Source organism: Cetorhinus maximus, chromosome 12 (genome assembly GCF_964194155.1).
Source record: "Cetorhinus maximus chromosome 12, sCetMax3.hap1.1, whole genome shotgun sequence".
In the NCBI taxonomy this organism is placed as follows: domain Eukaryota; kingdom Metazoa; phylum Chordata; class Chondrichthyes; order Lamniformes; family Cetorhinidae; genus Cetorhinus; species Cetorhinus maximus.
In genome coordinates this window covers 20,249,883-20,273,701 of record NC_135890.1, presented here as the reverse complement: position 1 = coordinate 20,273,701, position 23,819 = coordinate 20,249,883, and the positions used below count along the sequence as shown (strand labels likewise).

The following is a 23,819-nucleotide window of genomic DNA, read 5'->3' as shown; positions in this document are numbered from 1 at the left end:
AAGAGAACTCCTAAGGAAATTTCCAGTGTATTTTGAACCCATACTGTTTCAGACCTGTGAGTGTTTGATTGGACAGTGTAGAGGGAGTTTTACTCTGCATCTGGCCCATAATTCTATCCTAGGAGTGCTTGATGGGACAGAATGGAGGCAGCTTTCTTGTATATTTAATCTATATAATAGTGATCTGAAATTACTTGACAAACTGGGAAAAATGTCCAGCACTGAAATTACTGACTGTGATGGTAGCAAAAAATTGTCAATATATAATATATGTGAAAAATGTCAGATACAGATTTTTTTAATATAAATCAAACAGAATTTGTCTTCCAAAAAACATAAATTCAAAACTATCTGAGGCCAACAGCAATGAGGCTGCTCAGCCTAGAAAGTGGCATCAATGTTGGTCTGTCACGTTCCCAGAGTCCGAAGTATGTACGATCTTCATCTGCCTCAAAGGCATTAGGCTCTCCTTCTCCTCCTCCTCCTTCCTCTTCCTCCTCCTCTTGTTCTCCAGTCCCAGCTTTCTTTTGTTTACAGGGCAGGGTGTGTAGCGTAAGATCTTGGTTACACGTTTTGCAGTGGTCACACGAACATCTTTCAATAATCTGTTCCCACTCGTCTCCTACACATAAAACGAACTGATGTCATCATGAAACACACGAGTGTCAGATAATAGAGCCTCAGATCTTATTGTTCATTCTCATTACTGTCCTAAGTCTAGAGCTTAGCGTAATTACAGGGGAAGGCAAGTCTAGGAAGGGATGTGCTCAGTTTAATGTTCCACCCCATTTATATATAAAAAATACAGATTAACCCAAGTCAATGGGGTGGTTTCCCACCCTACCTGTAGAATTGGCTTGCTGGCCTGCCTAATTTGGTATCCCTACTGCTTTCAATGGAGGTGGTCCAGTAAATATGGAGTGACCCCCCCACCCCCCGACCCCATCCCAATCCTGATTGCCATCATGGACCATCCTAATGGAGAGAAAGACCCAATAGGGACTGCTTCTAAGGAATTCCAAACCTGAAGTTTTATTTTAATAAATTTTGGATTTTTGTGAGTATATGGCTTTTTTTCCCACAGGAGACATGCTTTGAATAAAATTGTTTTTCCTAGACTCACCGATTCCTTTAACAAATATTTTGATCACAGACATGCCTAGTTCTGGAAATAAGTTTAATATAAATAGTGAATGTGAATTAAAACTTTACATGTAGCCATGGAGATACATGTTTATGGAGCCCATAAAGTCAAAAAGGTTGGCGGTTGAGATATTCTGAATGGGGTTAAGAACAGCTCTAAATTCTGTAAGACTCGGAGAAACTGGCATGCCTGTGCTCATCATCTTATTACAGTCACAATCTGTTTTTGTATAATATGCAAAACAGTATCATAGTTTCTAGTTTATTTTACTTGACGATTAAGACAATTTTCAGTTTTGGATGGCTTGCTGGTGAAGGGGACTAATGCTCCTTTCCACAGAATGCTAGGTTTGTGTTAGTAAATACCATGAGCTTCCAACTGCAATCATATTATCAGGGTGGGGAAGGTGATGGTGAGGTACTGGATGATTAACATAGATTCAAGCTTTGACCCATCCCTAAAAGGAATAAATAGACAATGTGAGGGTAGATAGTTCTGGTTGGCCTTGTTCACCCTGCCCCATCCAACACTGTTGTTTCATTCTAGACATAAACTCAACACAGGAATTCCTGATCTGACAAAGAAGCTACCACAGGATCAGGAATTTTCACTGTCAACATGTGGATATGTACAAGTTTCACCTTGTACCTAAGCTGTCTGGATCAGGTCTTGGAATGCTCAATATTAACAAAATAATTTGTACACAACCATAATAAATTATGCATAAAGTCATTATGGCAGAAGGAGGCCACGAACATGAGCATCATGAGCCACAGGTACAAGCAATGAGGTGCTTGTGAATGTGGCCTGAACCCTGGGTCTATGTTACATCTTATAACTCACTACAATACAACCTGTTTTAATAACATACCTGACCATATTGACTTTGAACCAATAAAAAGGTTACAGTAATTAAACTCTAACCTGCTTCTATTGTCTGTGATTGTCACCATGACAGTCTTCAGAGGTAATGGTGGTTGTGATGTGACAAGATAAGCGATCCAACATCCAGTTATAATAAACAATCATCAGTGAATCATGCCATGTGACAGAAAGTAGCAGTAAAACAGGAAGAGAGTTTGTGCTGGCTAGCAGGAGGATTCATAACCACCATTCTGTATTATATGTAATATTTTAATATATTCTTATATGCACACAAAAAATACTTTTTACCCCGAGCATTCTCTTCTCCTCTCTGGACACTGGGCCATTGCTGGCTTACTGGGGAGGCAGTGGCGTAGTGGTATTGTCACTGGACTAGTAATCCAGAGACTCAGGGTACTGCTCTGAGGACCTGGGTTTGAATCAGACAATTGAACTGTAGATAGTACCAGAGCAGAACTTGATCTGGTGTTCACCCATACACATGCTGAACTCAAGTCTGATTGATTCCGTACTTCCAGGGTTGCTGAGGCTAATTAAGTGAACTGGACTGAGTCTGTGTGGCTCAGTATCTAATTGGTTATTTGAAGAGCCATTGGAAGAAAAGCTGATGACGTTATTTAATATTCTACACACGTACAATGCCCACTAACTCAACGCAGCTTAAGCAACAAACAGTTATCCCATTTCATCTTCACAACAGCCAGTAAATAATCCAGATTGAAGCACAGATACAACCCTGTATTTGGGAATAGGATTATAAGGACCCTTAGTGTACTGGCATGGCTGGGTGGAATATGACTAAGCAAAGGAGTGGTACAACATATACCCTCACATCCACCCCGTTGGGCATACTTATAATCATTTTCACATGTGAACTCAAACAAGTAGCCTCGTATATATTCACAGTGTCTTTTACACAAATAAATTTAACCGAGGTTAAAAAGGGTAGGGCAGAAGATAAAATACATTAGGATATAGTTTTAAAAGCCTGTAAATTGTTGGGAGGAAGAGAAAATGGAGGGCGGTGAAAAGTTGCACAGCGTTGAGGCCCTGGGAAAGTATGAGTTAAAGTAGAAAGTAGTATGTAAGTCAGAACAGCGTGCTTCTGACTTGTAGCTATGCACACACACAGACACACAACTATTCAGCTTGCATCCTCCCCTTACAGATCTCAGAAACATAAAGCAAAGTTTAGACATAAACACTGTCTTCTTTGGTACCTGGGCTTTTCTCTTCTTTCACATCAAGCAATTGTTCGGTTCTTGTCCGTATTCTTTGAACCTCCTGAGTATCAGGCATCCTGATGGAAATACATTCTATTATCATCTGACACAAGTTGATTGGGGAAGACTTTGTTAACACTTGTCTGGAGTGAGGCTTTCTGAAATTAAAGCTCATCAACACTAATGGGTTCTCATTTGCAGTGCCCATCAATCGGTGCCAGATTGGTACCATTTGTAATGTCTATCAGTTTGGTACCATTTCTTACATCAATCAGATTGGCAGCATTTGCAATGTCTATCAGATTGACACTAATGCATATCAGTGCTAGGCTGGCAGCTATCTGCAGCATCTTTTGTACTGTCAGACTAGAAGTAATTTGTGCTGTTTGTTGCTTGTTTTCCCATTTAAGAAGCTCTTCTTTACTATTAGGTATGTTTAATCACCTGCTTTATATACAGATGACTGCCATTCCATGAGGAATGAGGCACTGAGTTCGGAGCTGTTTATGCATGCCAACTCCTTTTAGCATGCACTTGTGAACACTGTGTAAACATTTATTACTTAATTAACTGGCATCTATCTATTTTGATGTGGAAAAATGTCCCAGGGTATTTCACACAGGCATGAGGTAAAATGTACACCAAGCCAACGAAAGAGAGCTTAACAGGTGTGACCAATTGTTTCTAATACCAATGGTTTGTCTGGGTATTCAGAAAAAACATCTCTCACCATTGCATTTCGATCTCTATTGGAGTGAGAGGGACAAGTGTTTTTTTTTAAAGTGACAATGACTTTGAAGACCTGAATAAAGGCATCAATGAGTAGTTTAGCTTTTGGAAACTCTTTCGAGTTATCAACAGTCACAGATTGCAACTCTTTTGAGTACAATCACAGTTCTTGGTTTCCCGGAGTGGGACATGAACCCACAACCCTCTGATTCAAAGGCGAGGGTGCTATGAACTGAGCCACAGCTGACACCTCTTAGCTTTTGGAAACAGAACATTGCCCAGGCAATCAGGCAGTGGTTGTGTACTGGTACTGTTACTTGATTAGTAATAAAAACAGGAAATACTGGAAAAACTCAGCAGGTCTGGCAGCATCTGTGGAGAGAGAAACAGAGTTAATGTTTCGAGTCCATATGACTCTTCTTCAGAGCTACTGGATTCAGACTAATGCCCTGGAGACACAAGTTCAAATCCCACCACGGCAGCTTCTGAAATTAAATTCAATTAATAAATAAATCTGGAATAAAAAGCTAGACTCAGTAATGGTGTCCATGAAACTACTGGATTATTGTAAAAACTCATCTGGTCCACCAATCTCCTTTAGGGAAGGAAATCTGCCATCTTACCTGGTCTGGCCTACATGTGACACCAGACCCATAGCAATTTGACTTTTAACTGCCCTCTAAAATGGACAGCAGGACACTGTGTTGCTTCTTCTCTGGCTTTCATCAAGTCTTTCTCAGTCCACATCTCAATATTATTCACCCATCCAATTGGTGCCATAACCCACTTTATATTTCAGGGAATGTGAATCTGAAATCAGCCAAGAATTTGTTGTCTGATTCTAAATAGCTCATGGAGAAAAATACCAGTAAAAGGCCTAATTTTTTTAACTGGAACATTCTATTCTGTGGTTTCCTTACCAGTCTTTCCTGACAACTTTGACGTGGCTCTTTCCGTAAGTTGTCTGTGATCTGAGAGTGCTTCCTGAAGATTCAGTACTGTGAACATCATCAGAGCCATCACGAATCTCCTTCCCAACCAAGAGCTGGTTCTTTTTCCAAAATCCTATTTTAGAATTTGCTGTGACATTGCTCTTGATGGGAATGTTTCGGCAGGATTTCTGAGCATCATAGGCAAATTTCTCAGAGCTGATGACTGAGGTCGAGGAGCTCCTTGAGTCACACACACAGGCCTGGGGGAGGTTGACATTAGTATCTTTGAATGTTATAGAGAGTCCAGCATAAATGATGTGAATAAGTTCTTGCCAGAGCTTGAAGACATGGTTGGAGTGCTTCTCCTGGAGCTGGAGGTAAAAAGTGCTTCGATTTGCCAGGACCAGCTTCAAACATCGACTGACCTTTTCATGGACACTCAATCTGACCAGCTTCATGGGAAGCATCCTTTCAAAGAAAACAAAGAACAAGGAATTATTTCTAAAATCCTTCTCCTGATACTTTTTCACTTCATTTTCTAATATAGATTCATGTTTTGCCAATTCTAACAGAAGGGGAAAATTCCATAGTGTTGGACACCACCAAGGTTGGAAATGGTAGGAGAGATGATGAGGTAAGTCAAGAGCTCAGCTGCAATGGGCAGCATCTGGGGGTATCTAGAGATCTTGTGTCTTGGGCTACCCAAGACATCCTGCTCATCAGCCCAGACAATGCCTGCTGAGAGCAGTAAAGGTCCAAGTACTGAACAATGTAACTGTGTGGGATTGATTACCATTACAGGTTGGCCATTATGTTCCTTACTCAGTTGGTGGATACAGTACTCTGCGCAGAATTGAGCCACATGAATTAGCAAGGCACCATTTTGTAGAAACAAAAAATAAATTGGAGACTTTATCTTCTGCCTTTCCAGGCCTCTGGCTTGGTGCCATGTCAAAATTTCAATGATTATGCAGGGCAGGGGCTTCTGTTGTGTCATACAGATGTGGCTGCTGTCCCTGTTATTTAAATGGCTCCATCCCCAGGTTGTGGGACAAGGTTAACGGTAGGTGCAAGTTCTTCCTTGTAATGCTGCTAGAGGATTACTCCCCTTATATATTAGATTGAGAGATGTGTGCCAAGAATGCAGGTCGGTTTGGTGTCCCTCATTTCCTCTGCTTTAATGGGAGAGATAACCTGTTGAAAAGTGAAGCAAAAATTTGGAACTATCACCTCCCCTCCAAATGGCTGTCAAGGCTGGAGGTCAATTAAAAATTTAGAAAACTGAGATTGATAGATTTTTGACGGGAAGGGGTATTAAGGGTTACAGAACCAAGGTGAGTAAATGGGATTAAGGTACAGTGCAACCATGACCTAATTGAATGGTGCAACAGGCTCCAGAAACTGAATGCCTACACCTGTTCCAATGTTTCTTTGCATCAACAAGTTAATGCCCATGTTAGTATGGACAAACAAGAGCACCAGGGAGATGGTGGCGTAGTGGCAATGTCACTGGACTAGTAATCCAGAGGTCCGGGCAAATTCTCTAGGGACATGGATGGCTGAATTAATAAATCTGGAATTGAAAAGCTAGTTTCAGTAATGGTGACCATGAAGCCATCATCGATAGTTATAAAAACCCATCAGGTTCTCTAATGTCCTTCAGGGAAGGAAATCTGCCTTCCTTACCCTGTCTGCCCTACATGTGACTCCAGACCCATAATAATGTGGTTGACTCTTAACCTAGCAAACCACACAGTTCAAGGGCAATTAGGGATGGGCAAAAAATGCTGGCCTTGCCAGCAATGCCCACATCCCATGAAAGAATACCCTATTCCTTGGAGAATCAGAACCTTAACCTTGTTAATCTGCACAGCTCAGTTCTGCACTGAGTACGCCACTCACCAATTGACTTATCAGAGAGCTAGCCATTAATTTGGGAATACCATCTGTGTCACTGTCACCTGGTTATCTTCATGCATCCTTCTTCTCTCTCTTTTCCTTTGGATTCACTATCTCTGCTGGCAATGATCAAGATATTTGGGAGGGGTAAGAATGGAACGGAGGCTGTTATTCCCAGGGTCAGGAGAGTTGGGATGTTGTGGATGTCCACAAGGTTTCCTCGTCTGGTCACCTGGATTTGAACCAAATTTTAAATTGTCAAAATGCCATCTTCCTGTCCGGATTTTTCTTCCCTCCCTCCCTCCTTTCCCTGGCTTTTCTTGCAGTATCAAGTGATAGAGTGAGACATCTGAAGTGCCACTCTCAATACTGCTTCTAACCAGCGTAAACCAAATGTTAGCCAAACAGCATGAAAGAAACTTCTTCACTCATGAAGAAACAAAGAACTTGCAACAATTACATTTACGGAGTTCTAGGTTCTGTACTGGACACATTTGATAAATGTAATAATATGACTGGATTAGTGCTGAAGATTTTGTTCCTATTCTGTGTAAATTAGCTGAATTCAACCAACATCAGAACAGTAAAACAGAATGTCTGGTAATTTATTATATTGCTGTTGTGGAAGCTGTGCACAAATTGGTTGCTATATTTCCTGCATTGTAATAGTGACTACACTTTTCAAGTGCTTTGGGATGAGCTGAGGTAATGAAAGGTGCTATATGAATGCAATTCTTTTCTGAAATGCAATACAAATTGGTCAAGTTGACAAATGATACTAACTTAGGGAGGATAGTTAAGTCTGATGTAGTAGCCAAGGATCACAAGAAAGATTTGGAAAATTGTGCAAGTAGGCATAACAATAAATAATGTTCAGTGGAAAGTGTTCAAGATGTTGCACATTGGAGGAAAACTGGAGGACACACTTAGTGAATGAATGTGTTGAACTGGCAAAGGGAGTGGCTGAAAGATGTGGAAGTGATAGAATTCATGTTTACTAAGCCTAGTTATTGCAGAGCAGAAATCAATAAAGGAAGCAGAATGTTGAGCTGCATTGCCATTACAGTTGAGTGTATGGCCTGGAGGTGGGGATGGTATTATTACACATTAAAAAAAATCAGAAATTAGATCAGGAAAAGTAGCATTTATGAATACGTGTGTAACCTTTACAGCAACACTCATGATCATTGTCACCATAATTCTAGCTGGCTCACAGCAAGGTCACATGATATTGTTTAGGGAAGTATGCTTAGGGAAGTATCAACTGTGGAAGCCTTTATACTTGAGCACAAGAGAAAGGAAGGATAAGCAAAAGAGGAATGAGTTAACAGATGAATTAAAAACAACAACGAGAGAAAGCATGACAGAACATTGCAGGGAGAAAGACAGAGACAGAAAAATTTAGTGTGAAAGACAGGAAGAGGCAGTAATAGGAGACCTAATTTTTGTTTTTACTTTTGTCCATGAGCAACACAATGGGAGATCAACTAGACGTGGATTTAAAAAAATGAATGTAAATTACAGCCTACATCTCCCACACTGTATTAGTGACTCTGGGTTTTCAGATCACCTGACTGGGACTGGTGCAACTCAACCATCCAAACTAGGTATTCCAGTGATGCTGGTGTTGTGGGCAGAGCCTGTCAGTTTTTCAGGAAACATAGGTCAGGGCAACTGTAAGGGGAGAAGTAACCATAATTTTCCTGACCTGGTCAATTATGGCCCAGCACTCACCCAGCACAGGCTGCACATTCTGTATAATTCAGTGACTGTAGGCACTCTTGATTTATTGTCAGTCTTTTCCAAGCCTTTAATTTGCACATACTTATGTTGTGTGGTACTTTGGGAAATCCTGCAAAAGCATGTTAAGTGCAAAGAAGATGAAGAACCAGTATCTCTGCTCCAATTTCCTCATCCTAACTGTGTGGAGTGTAACTCAATTGTTCAGGGCATTTGCTAGGCTTTAGCTTCCAGCAAAGCTCATAAAATATTCAGAATTCACCAGCCAGGAGCAGACATCTGTGAATGAACATGAGCACATATAGAACTCCCTCCTGCCCTTGGTTTGCAGCCCACAGTACAACTCAGGTGCAGTTGGTGGTTTCAACTAGGTAGGTAGGTAAGTACAGTGCAATTAGAGCATAACATGTCCTATTCCTGTTAGGGGTGAATAGTGAATTTAAAAATGTATTGCATCATAAAATCAATTTTATTTTGTCCCTGTGTGCTTTGTAAGTTAGCATCTGCAGAGACTGTAACATTCAGGGCACAGAATGTTCCCATACTTGTTACATTTGATCCCACCTAGTAACAAGAGTGGGACCCTCTTGGAATGTTTTTCTAGGTCACCCAGATAACTTCACGGGTCAGTGAAGAGCAGTTCAAGAGTCAATCAGTTTTAGTCAGAGAGAGAGTCAGGAGCAGGAGAAGAAGCTCCGTGCAGCTAAAGTACTGCTGTTAGTTCTGAGGAGCTGTGTTGGCAGGCTTGAGAAAAGCACTGGAGAGCTAAAAAGGCAGCAGAAGATCAGTGATTCCGTGCTGCTGGCTTTTGGGGAAAAGGTAACCCTTTGGAGCAGTGGTGTTCTGCTCGGTATGGCTGAAGAGCTGGAGTTATGTCTGTTAGTTGGTGCTGAAGTGCAGTCTAGGTGGGAAATCTTGCTGAGAAATATTTGGGATTTGTCTTGGTCGCATCTGCCATTTATTGTGCAGTGCAGTGTGTTTGACCACAGTTTACCTATTTTTTCACATTTACCTCATGTTAATTCTTAATGTTAAGAGTATAAAATAGATATTGCAATTTGTTTTACTTTTCTAACTTTGAATAGTAATGTTTATTTTGTTTGTTCAAAAATGGTGGAATCTTGTGGCTTTATTCTCTTAGCAATTATCTTGGATCTCAAATTTTGTCTACTTTAAATAAAAAGTTACTGGTCTCTAACCAGATTGTACCAAAAATTTGGGCTCTGGTATGGGATCATAACAATTGTTTGGAACACCCACTCTGCAATTCTTTCTGTGCCAAGCCCTCTCATCTTTTATTTGTGTATCAATCATGGAAGACTACTTTGTGATGTCATGGGGAGAAGCTGCTGTGGACTCAGGGCACTTGCTATTGCATCATAAAAACAGTGCACTTTGTAAATTATCTGGTGCAGTCTCACAGATAAAATGTAACCCCCAGTGCTTTATTAAGGAAGGTAAGGTGTAAAATGAAATGTAAGATCCGTTGAGCCTATAATGGTTTCCATGCTGGATTAGTATAATCCTTTGGAGGACATTGAGTTCATACAAAAAATTGTATTTGATAGAAACATAAATATAAATTGTGTCTCCCTCTGGCTCAAGGGATTTATGTGTAGTATAAAGCTATCTGACAGAGCAAGGGTTAATGTGGGACTGGGAAATAGTACCATCCACAGTATGATGTAAAGAGTCACATGACCTGAGACTAGAGTCAGTTGTGGACTGGACAGAGACCATTGTAGGAGAAAGCATGGAGTTAGCTCATAGCTTAGGCTATACCCTGCACATGGCTGTGTGTTATCAATGAACAGTTAATGCCCAACCATACAAGACTCAGAACCTCTTCGTGAGACCAACTGAACACACATCATGGTGACAGCTAATGGAAAAACCCAGAACCGCAGAGAAGCTGGAGCAGAAATTCAAAAGCTGGAAAATTAAGGAAGCAGCATTCTTACCTGATTGAAAGCACCTGAAGTGAAGACATAGAGGGAGATTGCCTGAAAGAAGCTCTATTGCAGAACCAGAAGCAGAAAGGCAGAAGAAAAATTCCACTGTGCAGCTGAGGACCCCACAAGATCTCGTGGACTTCCACTGTGAATGCCCACAGAGTGCAAAATCAAAGGACCTAGCAGGTGTGAGCAAGAAATTCAGTTCTAAGCCAGAACTGGTTTAAAAAGCCTCAGTGCTGTAAGAAAGTCAGAGCAGCCCGTTTCCAAAAGCATCATGGCCAGGCCAGGTTCAGAGTCAATGCCATGCCACTTGGCGGCTGAGCTTGTTGTAAGAAAAACAATCAAAAATGAATCGGAAGATTTAAAAGCCTCATGCAAAGCCGGAAATCGATCAGAAAAGACTCAAAAATCCTTTGATATCACAGGAAAGACCCAGAATAGTTGATTGAATAAATCGCTGCACAAAGTCGTTGAAAAGTTTGGGACTGCATTGCTGCGGGAGCCCACCAAAATGCAAAAAGCACGGGAAGACTCTTTGAAAAAAGGATTACTGTGGTGACACCTTTAAAACGTGCACAGCATTTAAAGCTGTACTCCGATGGACTTCAAAGCAACTATGGACAACAAGTCAACATTACCAGACCAATTTGGACTGATCCAAGGGCCAGACCAAACACAAAATTGAGGACTTTGATGGAAAAGATTCTTAAGATACCTGATAGCTTCTGGATTAGATAAAAAGACAGGAGCTGAATAAGTGAATACACTACTTTATTCAGTAGGTCCGATAGCCAATGATATTATTGCGAGGCAAGTGATAAACAAATCCTCAGATAAATCTGATGAAGTTCTAAAATCATTTGATACATATTTTAATCTAAGAGGCAACAGAATTTTAGAGAGAGCGAAACTCAATAAACGTCTTCAACAGCCTGGAGAACCGGTTGACTCTTTTATAATTGAATTATACAGCTTGGCTGAAAGCTGTGATTCTGGTGACCTTAAGTCAGAACTCCTAAGGGGCAGAATTGTTGTCGGAGTGACTGACGATGCCCTTTTAGACATACTACAGGCCGAGGACGTTCCAAATAGTCAAACAGTCTGAAGTCTGCCAACAGCACCGAGCCATTGTACAGAGCAACCCCAAATGTCCAGCTGGTAAAGCAACAAAGGGGAAGAGAGTGTCCAGGCCAAGGAAGGCAATACCCAAACAGACCACAAGCTGGTGGGCAACCATGTCAGCGCTGTGAAGTCAAATGACCTCAAAGGGGAGAGCAATGGCCAGCAACCTCAGTGCAGTGTTTCAACTGCAATTACCTGGGACACTTCAGAAAGCTATGCAAAGCTAAGACACCCAAATGGTGGAGGATCCCAAGACAATTAATGAGATTGAGGTACCACACCAGGAAGAGAACCAACCGTGCTTCTTGGATGAGGTCAAGGTTCCTGGATTCTCTTTTTGGAGTGCAAACAACTCAGTAAACATTTGCATTACCAACTTCAAATTGGACACGAGCCAATGGTACGGTCCTCTCGGATAAGGAACCGTGGCTGAGAGACCGCTGGCTAAAGATGTCAGACACATCACTCTTTGGGCCTGGAGAAATCTGACTTCCAGTCATATACATGATCCTAGAATGACTAAGGTATGGCGACAAGCCTAAGACTGGCTAGCCTAACATCAGTAGTAAGGAAAATGCTCGAGTCTATTATAAAGGATGTTTAACAGGACACTTAGAAATTATCAACAGGATTAGACAAAGTCAACATGGATTTATGAAAGGGAAATCATGTTTGACAAATCTACTGGAGTTTTTTGAGGACGTAACTAGCAGAATAGATAACGGAGAACCAGTGGATGTGGTGTATTTGGATTTTCAGAAAGCTTTTGATAAAGTCCCACATAAGAGGTTAATGTGTAAAATTAAAGCACATGGGATTGGGGGTAATATATTGGCATGGATTGAGAATTGGTTAGCAGACAGGAAACAGAGTAGGAATAAATGGGTCTTTTTTGGACTAATGGGGTACCACAGGGATCAGTACTTGCACCCCAGCTGTTCACAATACATATCAATGGTTTGAATGAGGAACCAGTGTAATATTTCCAAGTTTGCTGGCAACACAAAACTTGGTGGGAATGTGAGCGATGAGGAGGGTGAGGCTTGATTGGCACCATATCCACAAACATTCATACCCTCAACCACCGTCGCACAGTAGCAGCAGTGTGTACCATCTACAAGATGCACTGCAGGAATTCATCAAGGCTTCTTCAACAGCACTTTCCAAACCCACGACCACTACCATATAGAAGGATGAGGGCAGCAGATAGATGGGGACACCACCATCTGGAAGTTCCCCTCCAAGTCTCCCACCATCCTGACTTGGAAATATATCACCGTTTCTTCACTGTCGCTGGGTCAAAATCCTGGAACTCCCTTCCTAACAGCACTGTGGATGTACCTACACCACGTGGACTGCAGCAGTTCAAGAGGACAGCTCACCACCACCTTCTCAAGGGCAAATATGGATGGGCAATAAATGCTGGCCCAGCCAGAAAAACTCACATCCCGCGAATGAATTAAAAAAAAGAGGCTTCAAGGCGATTTAGACAGGTTGAGTGAGTGGGCAAATACACGGCAGATGCAGTATAAAGTGGATAAGTGTGAAGTTATCCACTTTGGTAGGAGAAACAGAATGGCAGAGTATTATTTAAATGGTGATAGATTGGGAAATGTTGATGTACAAAGGGACCTGGATGTCCTTGTACACCAATCACTGAAAGCAAGCATGCAGGTGCAGCAAGCAGTTAAGAAAGCAAATGGTATGTTGGCCTTCATTGCGAGAGGACTTGAGTACATGAGCAAGGATGTCTTACTGCAGCTGTACAGGGCCTTGGTGAGACCATACCTGGAGTATTGTGTGCAGTTTTGGTCTCCTTACCTAAGAAAGGATATACATGCCATAGAGGCAGTGCAGCGAAGGTTCACCAGACCGGTTCCTGGGATGGCAGGATTGTCATGTGAGGAGAGATTGGGCCGACTAGGCCTGTGTTCACTGAAGTTTAGAAGAATGAGAGGAGATCTCATTGAAACATATAAAATTCTGAAGGGATGGCAGACAGGATGCAGGGATGATATTTCCTCTGGCTGGGGGGGTTTAGAACAAGGGGTCATAGTCTCAGGATATGGGGTAGACTATTTAGGACTGAGATGAGGAGAAACTTCTTCACTGAGAGGGCGGTGAACCTATGGAATTCTCTACCACAGAAGGCCATGGAGGCCAAGTCACTGAATATGTTTAAGAAAGAAATAGATAGATTTCTGGACTCTAAATGCGTCAAGGAATATGGAGAGAGCACGGGAGTACGGCATTGAGCTAGAGGATCAGCCATGATCATATTGAATGGCGGAGCAGGCTTGAAGGGCTAAACGACCTACTCCTGCACCTATTTTCTATGGCCAGGATTTTCCCGTTGGTGATTTGGGGGCGGGGCCCGCTCACCAACGGAAAAATGATGCGGGATGACGTCGGGAGGATCCTCTAACGTCATCCCGATCCATTTAAATTTTAGGAAGGCGGGCGGACAGCTGATTTCGCTGTCTGCCTGCCGACCTGTCAATGGCCAATTGAGGCCATTGACAGGATAATTAAGATCATTAAAGACCCTGCCCGTCCAACCTTAAGGCTGGTGGGCAGGCCAGGAGCCCCAGAGGGCTTCTGATAAAACATGAAACCTCATCCACTGAGGGGATGAGGTTTCATGTTCGTGTTTAAAAACTTAAATAAAGTTTCAGTGCTTCTTATTAACGTGTCCCATCTCGTGTGACATTGTCACATGAAGGGGACATGTTAATAATGTTTTTATTTTTCTATTTTTAGAGTTTTTAAACCTGTCACAAATCTCCCTGAGACAGCACTTAGTCTCAGGGAGCAGTGCGCTCTTTTGTGCGCATGCGCGAAAGAGCGCACTTTGACAGTTGGGGATTCCCTCTCCCCACCCCCGCACAGGAATCGCATAGCGCTTCCTGTCGGACAGGCCACTGGGAGGGCCTTAATTGGCCCGCCTCTCAAAATGGCGGCAGGCCCCGTTTCGGCAGCGGGGATCGGCTGCCCGCCCGCCACCGAGCCAGTGGGGCCCGCCCGCCCACCAAGGGCAAAATTCTGTCCTATGTTTCTATGTACATCATCCAAAAACAATCTTTTTCTCTCTTGAGCAGAGATGCCTGTGTTGCACTTAAGCTTCTTAAAACAGCAGAAGTTGCCAAGGCAACCTCTGTCATCAACTACACGGAACTGCGAGTTCCTGAGAGGCCCTCCAGTAAAGAGACTCTTTACTGGGACTTCAGCTCTGAATTGTCCTCACTCTTTGCAGAGCCGGTTTGTCCAATTTCTTTGCTGGTGGCAGCAGCTCCTCTTTGGTCAGACCAGCCAAACCTTTCTTGCCTTTGCTTCATTCTTCTCAGCCAGCTGTGAACACAGAGATTCCTTCATGAAATGCTGTATGAAGGCATGAGTTTATGTCTCATATACGGACTCGAAACATTAACTCTGTTTCTCTCTACACGGATGCTGTCAGACCTGCTGAATTTTTCCAGCATTTTCTGTTTTTATTTCACCACTGTACAATCGAGTGTATCTTTTATTGCCCAAATGTCTAGTTAAACAAAAACTTAGCCTGGAAATTAGAACACAGAATCCTTGCCCCATGTACCAGCTACCAAATTATCAATGGTTCAGCCACGAGCATTCTCTACTGTTCAAAGAAAGCAGGCTGAAAAGCACTCTGTTGACACCAGGACACAATTTCAGACCAACAACAGGTTAATTTTTTCATGAAGTATGTGAATGGAATGGAATTTTTCTAGTGAGAGCAATTAATTTTCCTGTGCCCTCAAATGTGAAAAACAATAGCCATTTACTAATTCTTTGAACTTAGCTCACTTCTTCTAACTTAGCTAATTTACAGCTTCTTACCACAGCTATGCCTGAGAGGGAGAGCTTCTCCTTAAATCTATGAGATGATGGGCTTGACCCACTAAGTTTACAATTCTTACTTGTCCTTTGATGTGTGCATGAGCCGGAGGAGGCTCCCAAATGTCTGTTCCAGCCAAGTCCTCAGCTATTGTGAATGGAATGAAATCCCACCTGGGCCCTTTAGGTGGCGCAAGGAATACGAGGAAGAAGTGGCCTGAAATATCTGAGACTATCACGAGCCTACTTTTGTCTTCTCATTAACCCTCTAATTCAGTGTGGTAGTTGACCTGATTTCAAGCTTATTATGGAGAAAAATCCTGAATTTAATCGTACAGAAATGTTACAAGTTAAAAAATTCAACTTGGGAATAATCCTAGCTGCTGCAGTAGACAAAACAGTCATGGAAAGAGATGCACAAGCTTCTTATTTGTCAATCAGTAAAGCAATTGAAGATCAACCAGTGTTTAAAGTAACATATTCTGCTAATGGGTATAATGCTCCCGTGTTCATCAATCCCATGGCAAATTGTATTGGTTATATTTCTGCTTTATATACATATTGGCCAGCATTTTCTGTTCGGCGTGTGGGGGTGGGTCCCGCACACCAACGCGTAAAGTGAAGTGCGGTGATGTCGGGCGTGCGTCCCGACATCGCCGCACGTCATTCCGATCTTTCATTTAGCAGGCGTGGACCAGAGTTGGCTGCATGCCCGCCGAACTGTCAAAGGCCTGTTAAGGCCATTAACACACCAATTAAACAATTTGACAGGGCTGCCTGTCCAACCTTAAGGTTGGTGGGCAGGTAAAAAGCCCAGGCGGCCTTCGCATTTTTCATGAAACCTCATCCACGTGAAGGGTTTATTAAATTGATAAATATTTATTTAACATTTGATAAACATGTCCCAGCTCATATGACGCTGTCACATGAGGGGACATGTGTAAATGAATTTTAACTTTTTTTATTCTGAAGCTTCACATTGAACTTAATCTCTCTGAGGCAGCTCTGTGCCTCAGGGAAATTTTTGCATTCTTGCGTGCATGCATGAAAGAGCACAGGCCCCGACTCTCCCTCCTCCCTCCCCCGCCCGCACAGGTAGCACTGAGCCTTAATTGGCCCGCCCACGTAAAATGGCGGTGTGCAGCCGATCATGGGCAGCGATCGGCTCCACGCCCGCGCCCACTCCCGACTGGCCCGCCTGACGGGGAGAAAATTTTCCCCATTCACGTGTGTGCATAATATACACACACCTAGAATTATTTAAGAACCAATTGGATGTTACAGTGGGGCAAGCTTAGGGCTATTCTGGATGGATGAACTAAGGCCCCTAATGGCCTTCCTCTTCCAGACTAATCGTGTGATCTTGAGTGTGTTATCCTCAAGAGGGAAATTGGTGAGTAAAAGAAGAGCTGTTGTGATCTGTAGCTGTGGTCACTTGAAATACTGAGGTAAAATGGCAAATGGGATGCATAATCAGAAAAGCCAAATTAATTTTTTGGAAAAGAAAAGATTGAGATTGTACAGGGCAAATATCTATATATGTATCGGTCTTGAATGTCACTGTGTGTCTTTTACACATTCGGGTCTTCTGTGGACATCATTTCTGGTTCAGTGGCATCAGTCGTTCCTGCAACTGGTCTAAGCATCTTACATTTGTAGGAGTTGACTCACACTGCCCAATAGCTACTTGTATATTAGCCTAACCTGGAGGGGAGTTGGAGAGGTGGTGTAACAATAGAACATTCATGCAATAATACAAAGTAAAGACCAAACTGCTCCTCTCCACATCAGCAGGATATCTTACCTGACAAACATGATCAGTTCTGATTATTTTCTTCTGCACGACAACCTTCTTGCAGCCTTTTGCTTTTTTTCTCCAAAAGTATACTTTATTCATAAAATTTATAAAAATACATTACAAAACATTTCAACTGAAAATTACAGAAAATGCCATAAAATTGGACTTGTCTCCGTACAGTATGTTCCACTCCTAGGTGCCTCTATACAACTGTATTTCTCCTGGTATTTACAATTTTTAGGTCAGTGGGCAGGTGTGATCAGCAGGCCTGGGATCGGTCAGGAAATGGACCACGATCGGCCCCCGACCACGATTTCATGCTGGCCGGCCGATTAACGGTCAACCAGCGTGAAGCGCGTGCTGAAACGCTCAGTACTGCCGGGGTGGGGGCAGGAGGAGGGTGAACGATGACATCAACATGGGCGTGGGCATGCGCTGAGAGAAAGCTCCCTGAAGGCAGAGAGCTACCTTGGGGAGCTGCAGACCTGAAAATGTTCCAATAAAGTTTTAAAAAGCAGAAAAAAATGTCCGAGCGTCACGATCAGGCACCTGAAAATATAGATGATAAAATTCTGTCCACAGATTTTTACTTTTATTTTGTTTCATTATGGAAGCCTCATCCCGCCCTTGGATGAGGTTTCATGAAAAATGTAAAGGCTGCCTGGCCAATTTGCCCGTCCACCAACCGCAAGGTTGGATGGGTGGTGAAAAATAGCAGACAATTGTGCTGTTAATGGGCTTAATTGCCCTCTTAATTGTCGGCGGGTGAGCTTCCAACTTTTACGTGTGCCGGCCGAGCGAAATATCGCGCGAGTGCGCAATGACATCAGGACGCTCGCCTATTATCATCTTGCGTGATTTCATGCCCACCCGATCAATGTAAAATTCAGCCCAATATATTTTCCATATCAGGCATACCTAATTACCTTGCAGCATTCAGTCTTAGATTCCTCTCCTTGCTGCCCTATCTCTCTCTGTTTTATCTCTAAGTTCACAGCCAGAAAAAGCCAGATCTACTTAGACTTTCCAATACAATGGGTTTGGGATATTTATTGATTACTGAGACAAGCTAACATGGCTTCTATTACTTACTATCAAGTCTATCAAGTAACAACATCATATTAGCATCTAAATTACCTATTGTCTCAAACACACTTTGAAAAAACCTGCGTATGAAATCAGTGGACTCTATAATGGCACCATTTAGAGGGAATTCTTCTTCCCTGCATACATCCAAGAGAACCTCCCGCTGCTGCAGCTTTTCTAATCGTTTGCATATTTGGGGTTCCCAAGCTCGACAGAGCATTGTAATTGTGGCCTTATAAATGTTGTATAGATGTTCAAAATTACCTCCTTCTCTGCCTGTAGATATAAAACCAAGATTCATTTGTCTTTTCTCATGACCTTGTATACTTACACTACCATCCCTGCACATCAAGATCCCTATAACCATTTGAACCTTTACTATTTATTTACAATGTTTTAAATTAAACTGGAATCTGCCACCTATGTGCTCTTACTGCTGGTCCATTTATGCCCACCTGCAATCATTCGGAATCCTTGTCAAAATTTCCCCTACCCTCAAAATGTTCCCATCAGAAGATTTCAATATTATTCCAGAACAATTATATATTGCTGAAAGAAGAGACTTTTTTTGTCAAAACTTTTCATCTTGCACTCATCAAGACAATTCACAAGAAAGTACCAATGTCAGGGGAAACAACATATTTATACTGTATGAGAAAACAGTGCTGATTGGTTGACAACTGGGCTCTGATTGGTAGAAGTGTTGCCATGGAGAAACACACCAGTTGATAGTGACTGACAGTTAACTGCCAAACATTGTTTGAAATTTAAACCACGCAGCTTGAGTCTGATTGGTCAAGACATTGCCCTGGGAAATGAACCAGCGAATGGCTGTCACTTAATTTGTTTAGCTGAAACAGGCACAATGTGTGTACATGTTCTTCCTGTCTGCAAACACAGCCCAGTGTATTAATATATGTAGCTTCCAATACATGCAAATGCACCACTGTGAGTCCATCTGACAATCTTAAATTAGTTGTCAGCGTAATTCTTAGCTCAGTAAGGATTATTTAGCAAATGCTGCCCAATCGCGGAATCACATCCGATGTTGGATACTGTGTTTTGAGTTTTGCAAGCACAGGCTGGTTGGGTACCTTGCCCAATGCGAGCAGCAGAAGGGACATGCTGTTTGACACGATCCACCAGTCTTTGTGACGCATGGCCTACATACCTCGCATCACACTGGCACTGAAATTCATACAACACATTATTCATTTGTGTGATAGGCAGAATGTGTTTTTGGCTTGACGGCAGCATCCTGTTAGTGGTGAATACCACTCATGTTGTTGCTGCATAGTAGTAGCATGAAAAGCAGTTGCTCAACTTTTGATGCTGAACAAGGGCACATCAAAGATATCCTGCAGGATAATGGCTACCCTGATCATATCATTTCACGCTTTATATCACACAAATTCTGAACAGGCCCAAAGCCATCACTTTCGCCTCTGAAAAATGCCCAGTGCACCTCAGGTTACTCTGGAAATGCAAGATAGCTCAAAAAATTGAGCAACAACTGAAGCTAGCTTTTTCACCCTGGTGTTTTGAGGGGAGATGGTGATGTAGTGGTAATGTCGCTGGACTAGTAATCCAGAGACCCAGGCTAATGCTCTGGGGACAAAGGTTCAAATCTCACATGGCAGCTGGTGGAATTTGAATTCAGTTAATAAAGCTGGAAGTGAAAGTTAATCTCAGTAACAGTGACCACGAAGCTATCATCGATTGTCATATAAAAAAAAAACCCATCAAGTTCACTAATGTCCTTTAAGGAAGGAAACCTGACATTCTTACCTGGTCTTGCCTACATGTGACTCCAGACCCACAGCAATGTGGTTGACTCTTACTGCCCTCTGAAATGTCAGTTCAAGGGCAATTAGGGATGGGCAACAAATGCTGCCCTTGCCAGCGACGCCCGCATCCCATGAAAGAATAAAGGAAAAAAATCCCCAACAGGTCCCTATGGAACACTAGTTTTCACTCTACAAAACTTCCCTTTACTTCTGCCCTTTGCTTTCTGCCCTCCAATTATCTATTATTCTTGAAAGCAAATCCCACAAACCTCTATCTGCCATTATCTTTGCTACAAGTTTTTAATGTGGAACATTAGCAAATGATTTTTGAAAATCCATGTGCCTGACTTGGAAGTGTTTGATGGATTGTGGTTGAAGCTTTACTCTGCACCAAACCTGTGTTATACCTGTCCCAGGAGTGTTTGATGGCACAGTGTGAAAGGAGCTTTATTTTGTATCTAACTGTATTGTAATTGCCCTGAAAGTGTTTAATGGGACAGTGAGAAAGGAGCTTTACACCGAATCCATGCTGTACCTGTCTGGGAGTGTTTGACAGGACAGCAAAGTTGGAGCTTTACCCTGTGTCTAACCCAGGCTGTTTGATTGGACAGAGGAGTTGGAGCGATGAGTGCTTGATGTGGCAGTATGGAGAGAGAGATGCTGACCCAGGGTGCCTGGAATGGGAGGCGCTCTGTTTAAAAAAAGTGACAGGAATCTGTGCAATGAGCACAATAGGTTCCCAGCCACTCGTATTCAGTAGTTGGAAAATCCAATCCATTTTATTATGCCATATTGCAATCTAGAATGAACATAGAAAGAAAGAACTTGCATTTATATAGCACCTTGCATGACCTCAGAGCACTTTACACCCAATGAAATACTCTTAAACTGTAGTAACACAGGAAACATTCAAGCAATGTTGCACAAACAACAATGTGATAATGACCAATATTTTTAGTGATGTTGGTTGAGGGATAAATATAGAGAACCCCCCCACTGTTCTTATTTGAAATAGTGTAATGGAATATTATATGTTCACTGGAGGACAGATGGTGCTTCAGTTTGAATCTCATCCAAAAGACTGGGACCTCCGATTCCCTCTGTTTTGCACTGGAGAATCAGCCTAAATTTTGTGCTCAAGTTGGACTTGCACCCATGATCTTGAGATGAAAATGCTACCCACTGAGCCACGGCTGGTACCTGTTTCGTGCACAAGGTAAATACTAGAAAGATGCTGGAATTCTGAAATATAACCAGAAGGTGCTGGAAATACTCAGCAGGTTTGACAGCATCGGTGGAAAGAGAAATTAGGTTACCCTTTCAGGTCGATGGTCTTTCATCAAGGACCTTTCACACGTTTCATATAACCTGTTTCACATTGTGGATTCTTGTCTGAATGTTTGTACCTGAATAAAATCACTTTCAAAGACGGCGGACTGAGCAAAGAGGTTGTATTCCCGGGATCGCAGGAGCTTATGTAGAGATCCACCTTCCACACCGAGCTGTGCAGGGCTGGGTCTTGGAGGTCCAGTACCAGAATCAATGGCTTGTGTTATACCTGTGAGGAAATCACGTCCGTATTGTGTCGACTGATCCATCTTTACTCCTTCTCTCCTCCCCTCTTGATTTTCAGGCCAATTCTCTTTCCAAGTTACTACTCTTCCGTCGTGCACCTGTTGGACTGGTTCTGCATGTAGGGTCCCATTTCAACTCTGCCGTCACTCCTGTAATTGACAGCTGAGGCTTGCACTTGCAAGGATTGCAGACACCAGGAATCAAAGACCTTCTGATTGGATCAGGCTATATCCAACTGGGACCAACTGCATATCAGTATGTGGTACCCAGATTGACTTAATTCATGAGACAACAGCAGATGGAGGTGTCATAATAGTTGTCAGGGAGTGCATCACTTTTACAGTGAGATCACAGACCTGAAGCAGAGTGAAAAACTTGAAACATAGAGCCTACTTCAGATAATGGTTTCCTTCAACTTTATCCAATTTTTTGCTGTTCTTTTCACTTTACATTAATTTCCTTCAGGTGACACGTCACTGATGCACTCAACTTCCATCCTTTTGGCATTGTAGTGCCTGAATCATTGTGTCTCTTCCATGCCCTGCAAATGGGGTAAAGAAAATCTTGGTTTTTTTTTTTCAATTCTTCAAAGCCACAATTTATTTATGCCTCACATAAATGTAATTTATTTTTGCTCTACCTTTGTCTATTTTTAATCTGTTGATATTCTGGGCCCCATTAGCTCCTCAATCTCAAGTAGAACTCTTCTGCTAAAGTTGTGTTGTAAAAAAGGAAAAAAACTTGCAATTACGCAAAAACGGCCTTTACACCCTCAACATCCCAAAGCATTTTACAGCCAATGATGTAGTTTTAATGTTGTAATGTAAGGAAATATGACAGACACTTTGTGCACAGCAAGGTTCCACAAACAGCAGGGCCAAATAATCTGTTTCAGTGATGTTGGTTGAGGGCAAATATTGGCCAGAAAACTGTGGAGAACTCTTCTGCTCTTCTTTGAATAATGCCATGGGATGTTTTTACCTGAGAGGGCAGATGGAGTTGAGGTTTAATGTCTCACCGGAAAGACACCTCTGACAGTGAAGCACTCCCTCAATATTTCATTCAGAGGGTTACTCTGGATGATGAGCTCAAGCATCTGGAGTGGGACTTGAACGCATAACCCTCAATGAGTCTGTAACCCATTGATCCGTGGCTGACACTAGAAAGGTGCATAATGGAAGCTTTCTTTTCTCTTTTGTATCTAATGTTTTTTTCTTACCCTGCCAACTCTTATAAGGGAAAAATAAATCTAAATAAGAACATAAGAACTAGGAGCAGGAGTAGGCAATTCAGCCCCTCAAGCCTGCCCCGCCATTCATTGCAATCATGGCTGATCTCATTTCAGCCTCAACTCCAATTTCCCGCCCTCTCCCCATAACCTTTCAACCTATTACTAATTAAAAATCTGTCTATCTCCTCCTTAAATTTATTCAGCGTCCCGGCATCCACTGCACTCTGAGGTAATGAATTCCACAGATTCGTGACCCTTTGAGAAACGTAATTCCTCCTCATCTCTGATTTAAATCTACCACCCCTTAGCCTAAAGCTATGGCCTCTCGTTCTCAAATGCCCCAGAAGAGGAAACATCCGCTCCACGTCTACTTTGTCTATCCCCTTTAGCATCTTATATACCTCAATTAGATCTCCTCTCATCCTTCTAAACTCTAGCGAGTATAGGCCTAAACTGCTCAATCTCTCCTCATCAGACAAGCCCCGCAACTCTGGAATCAATCTAGTGAACCTCCTCTGAACTGCCTCCAGTGCAACTACATCCTTCCTCAAGTAAGGGGACCAAAACTGTGCACAGTACTCCAGGTGCGGTCTCACCAATGCCGTGTACAGTTGCAACAACACTTCCCTATTTTTATACTCTATTCCTTTAGCAATAAATTCCAAAATTCCATTTGCCTTCCCTATTACCTGCTCTACCTGCATACTAGCTTTCAGCGATTCCTGCACAAGGACACCCAGATCCCTCTGCACTGAAGTATTCTGAAGTTTCTCTCCATTTAAATAATAAGTTGCCTTTTTATTCTTCCAACCAAAATGGATAACCTCACACTTATACGTTAAACTCCATCTGCCAAATTTT

The 23,819-nt window shown here is 42.3% G+C and overlaps 1 protein-coding gene across 2 annotated transcripts; it reads right to left on the bottom strand.

Moving 5' to 3' along the window:
• Positions 1 to 333: 333 nt before the first annotated feature.
• On the bottom strand, positions 334 to 22,221 carry LOC144688033 (Golgi-associated RAB2 interactor protein 1A-like). Of its 2 annotated transcripts, none has more exons than XM_078554685.1 (5): positions 21,559 to 22,221; positions 6,875 to 7,044; positions 4,902 to 5,381; positions 3,250 to 3,329; positions 334 to 622 (listed from the first exon to the last, which is right to left on the bottom strand). In XM_078554685.1, exons 1-5 carry the CDS (start codon positions 21,748 to 21,750, stop codon positions 348 to 350), a joined length of 1,197 nt encoding a protein of 398 aa, XP_078410811.1. In that variant the 5' UTR covers positions 21,751 to 22,221; the 3' UTR covers positions 334 to 347. The 2 variants fall into 2 exon arrangements, with proteins under 2 accessions (XP_078410811.1, XP_078410812.1); XM_078554686.1 differs by having other exon boundaries at positions 574 to 638.
• Between the last annotated feature and the right edge of the window lie 1,598 nt (positions 22,222 to 23,819).

What these genes read in the sequence shown, in the direction of transcription:
- LOC144688033 (XM_078554685.1), bottom strand. Translation starts at nt 21,750, where the DNA reads ATGGATCAGTCGACACAATACGGACGTGATTTCCTCACAGGTATAACA. An exon ending in GGATGCATGAAGATAACCAG is followed by an intron (nt 5,382 to 6,874) that starts GTGACAGTGACA and finishes TTTCTTTGAAAG; the next exon opens with GATGCTTCCCATGAAGCTGG. An exon ending in AAAGTTGTCAGGAAAGACTG is followed by an intron (nt 3,330 to 4,901) that starts GTAAGGAAACCA and finishes TATTTCCATCAG; the next exon opens with GATGCCTGATACTCAGGAGG.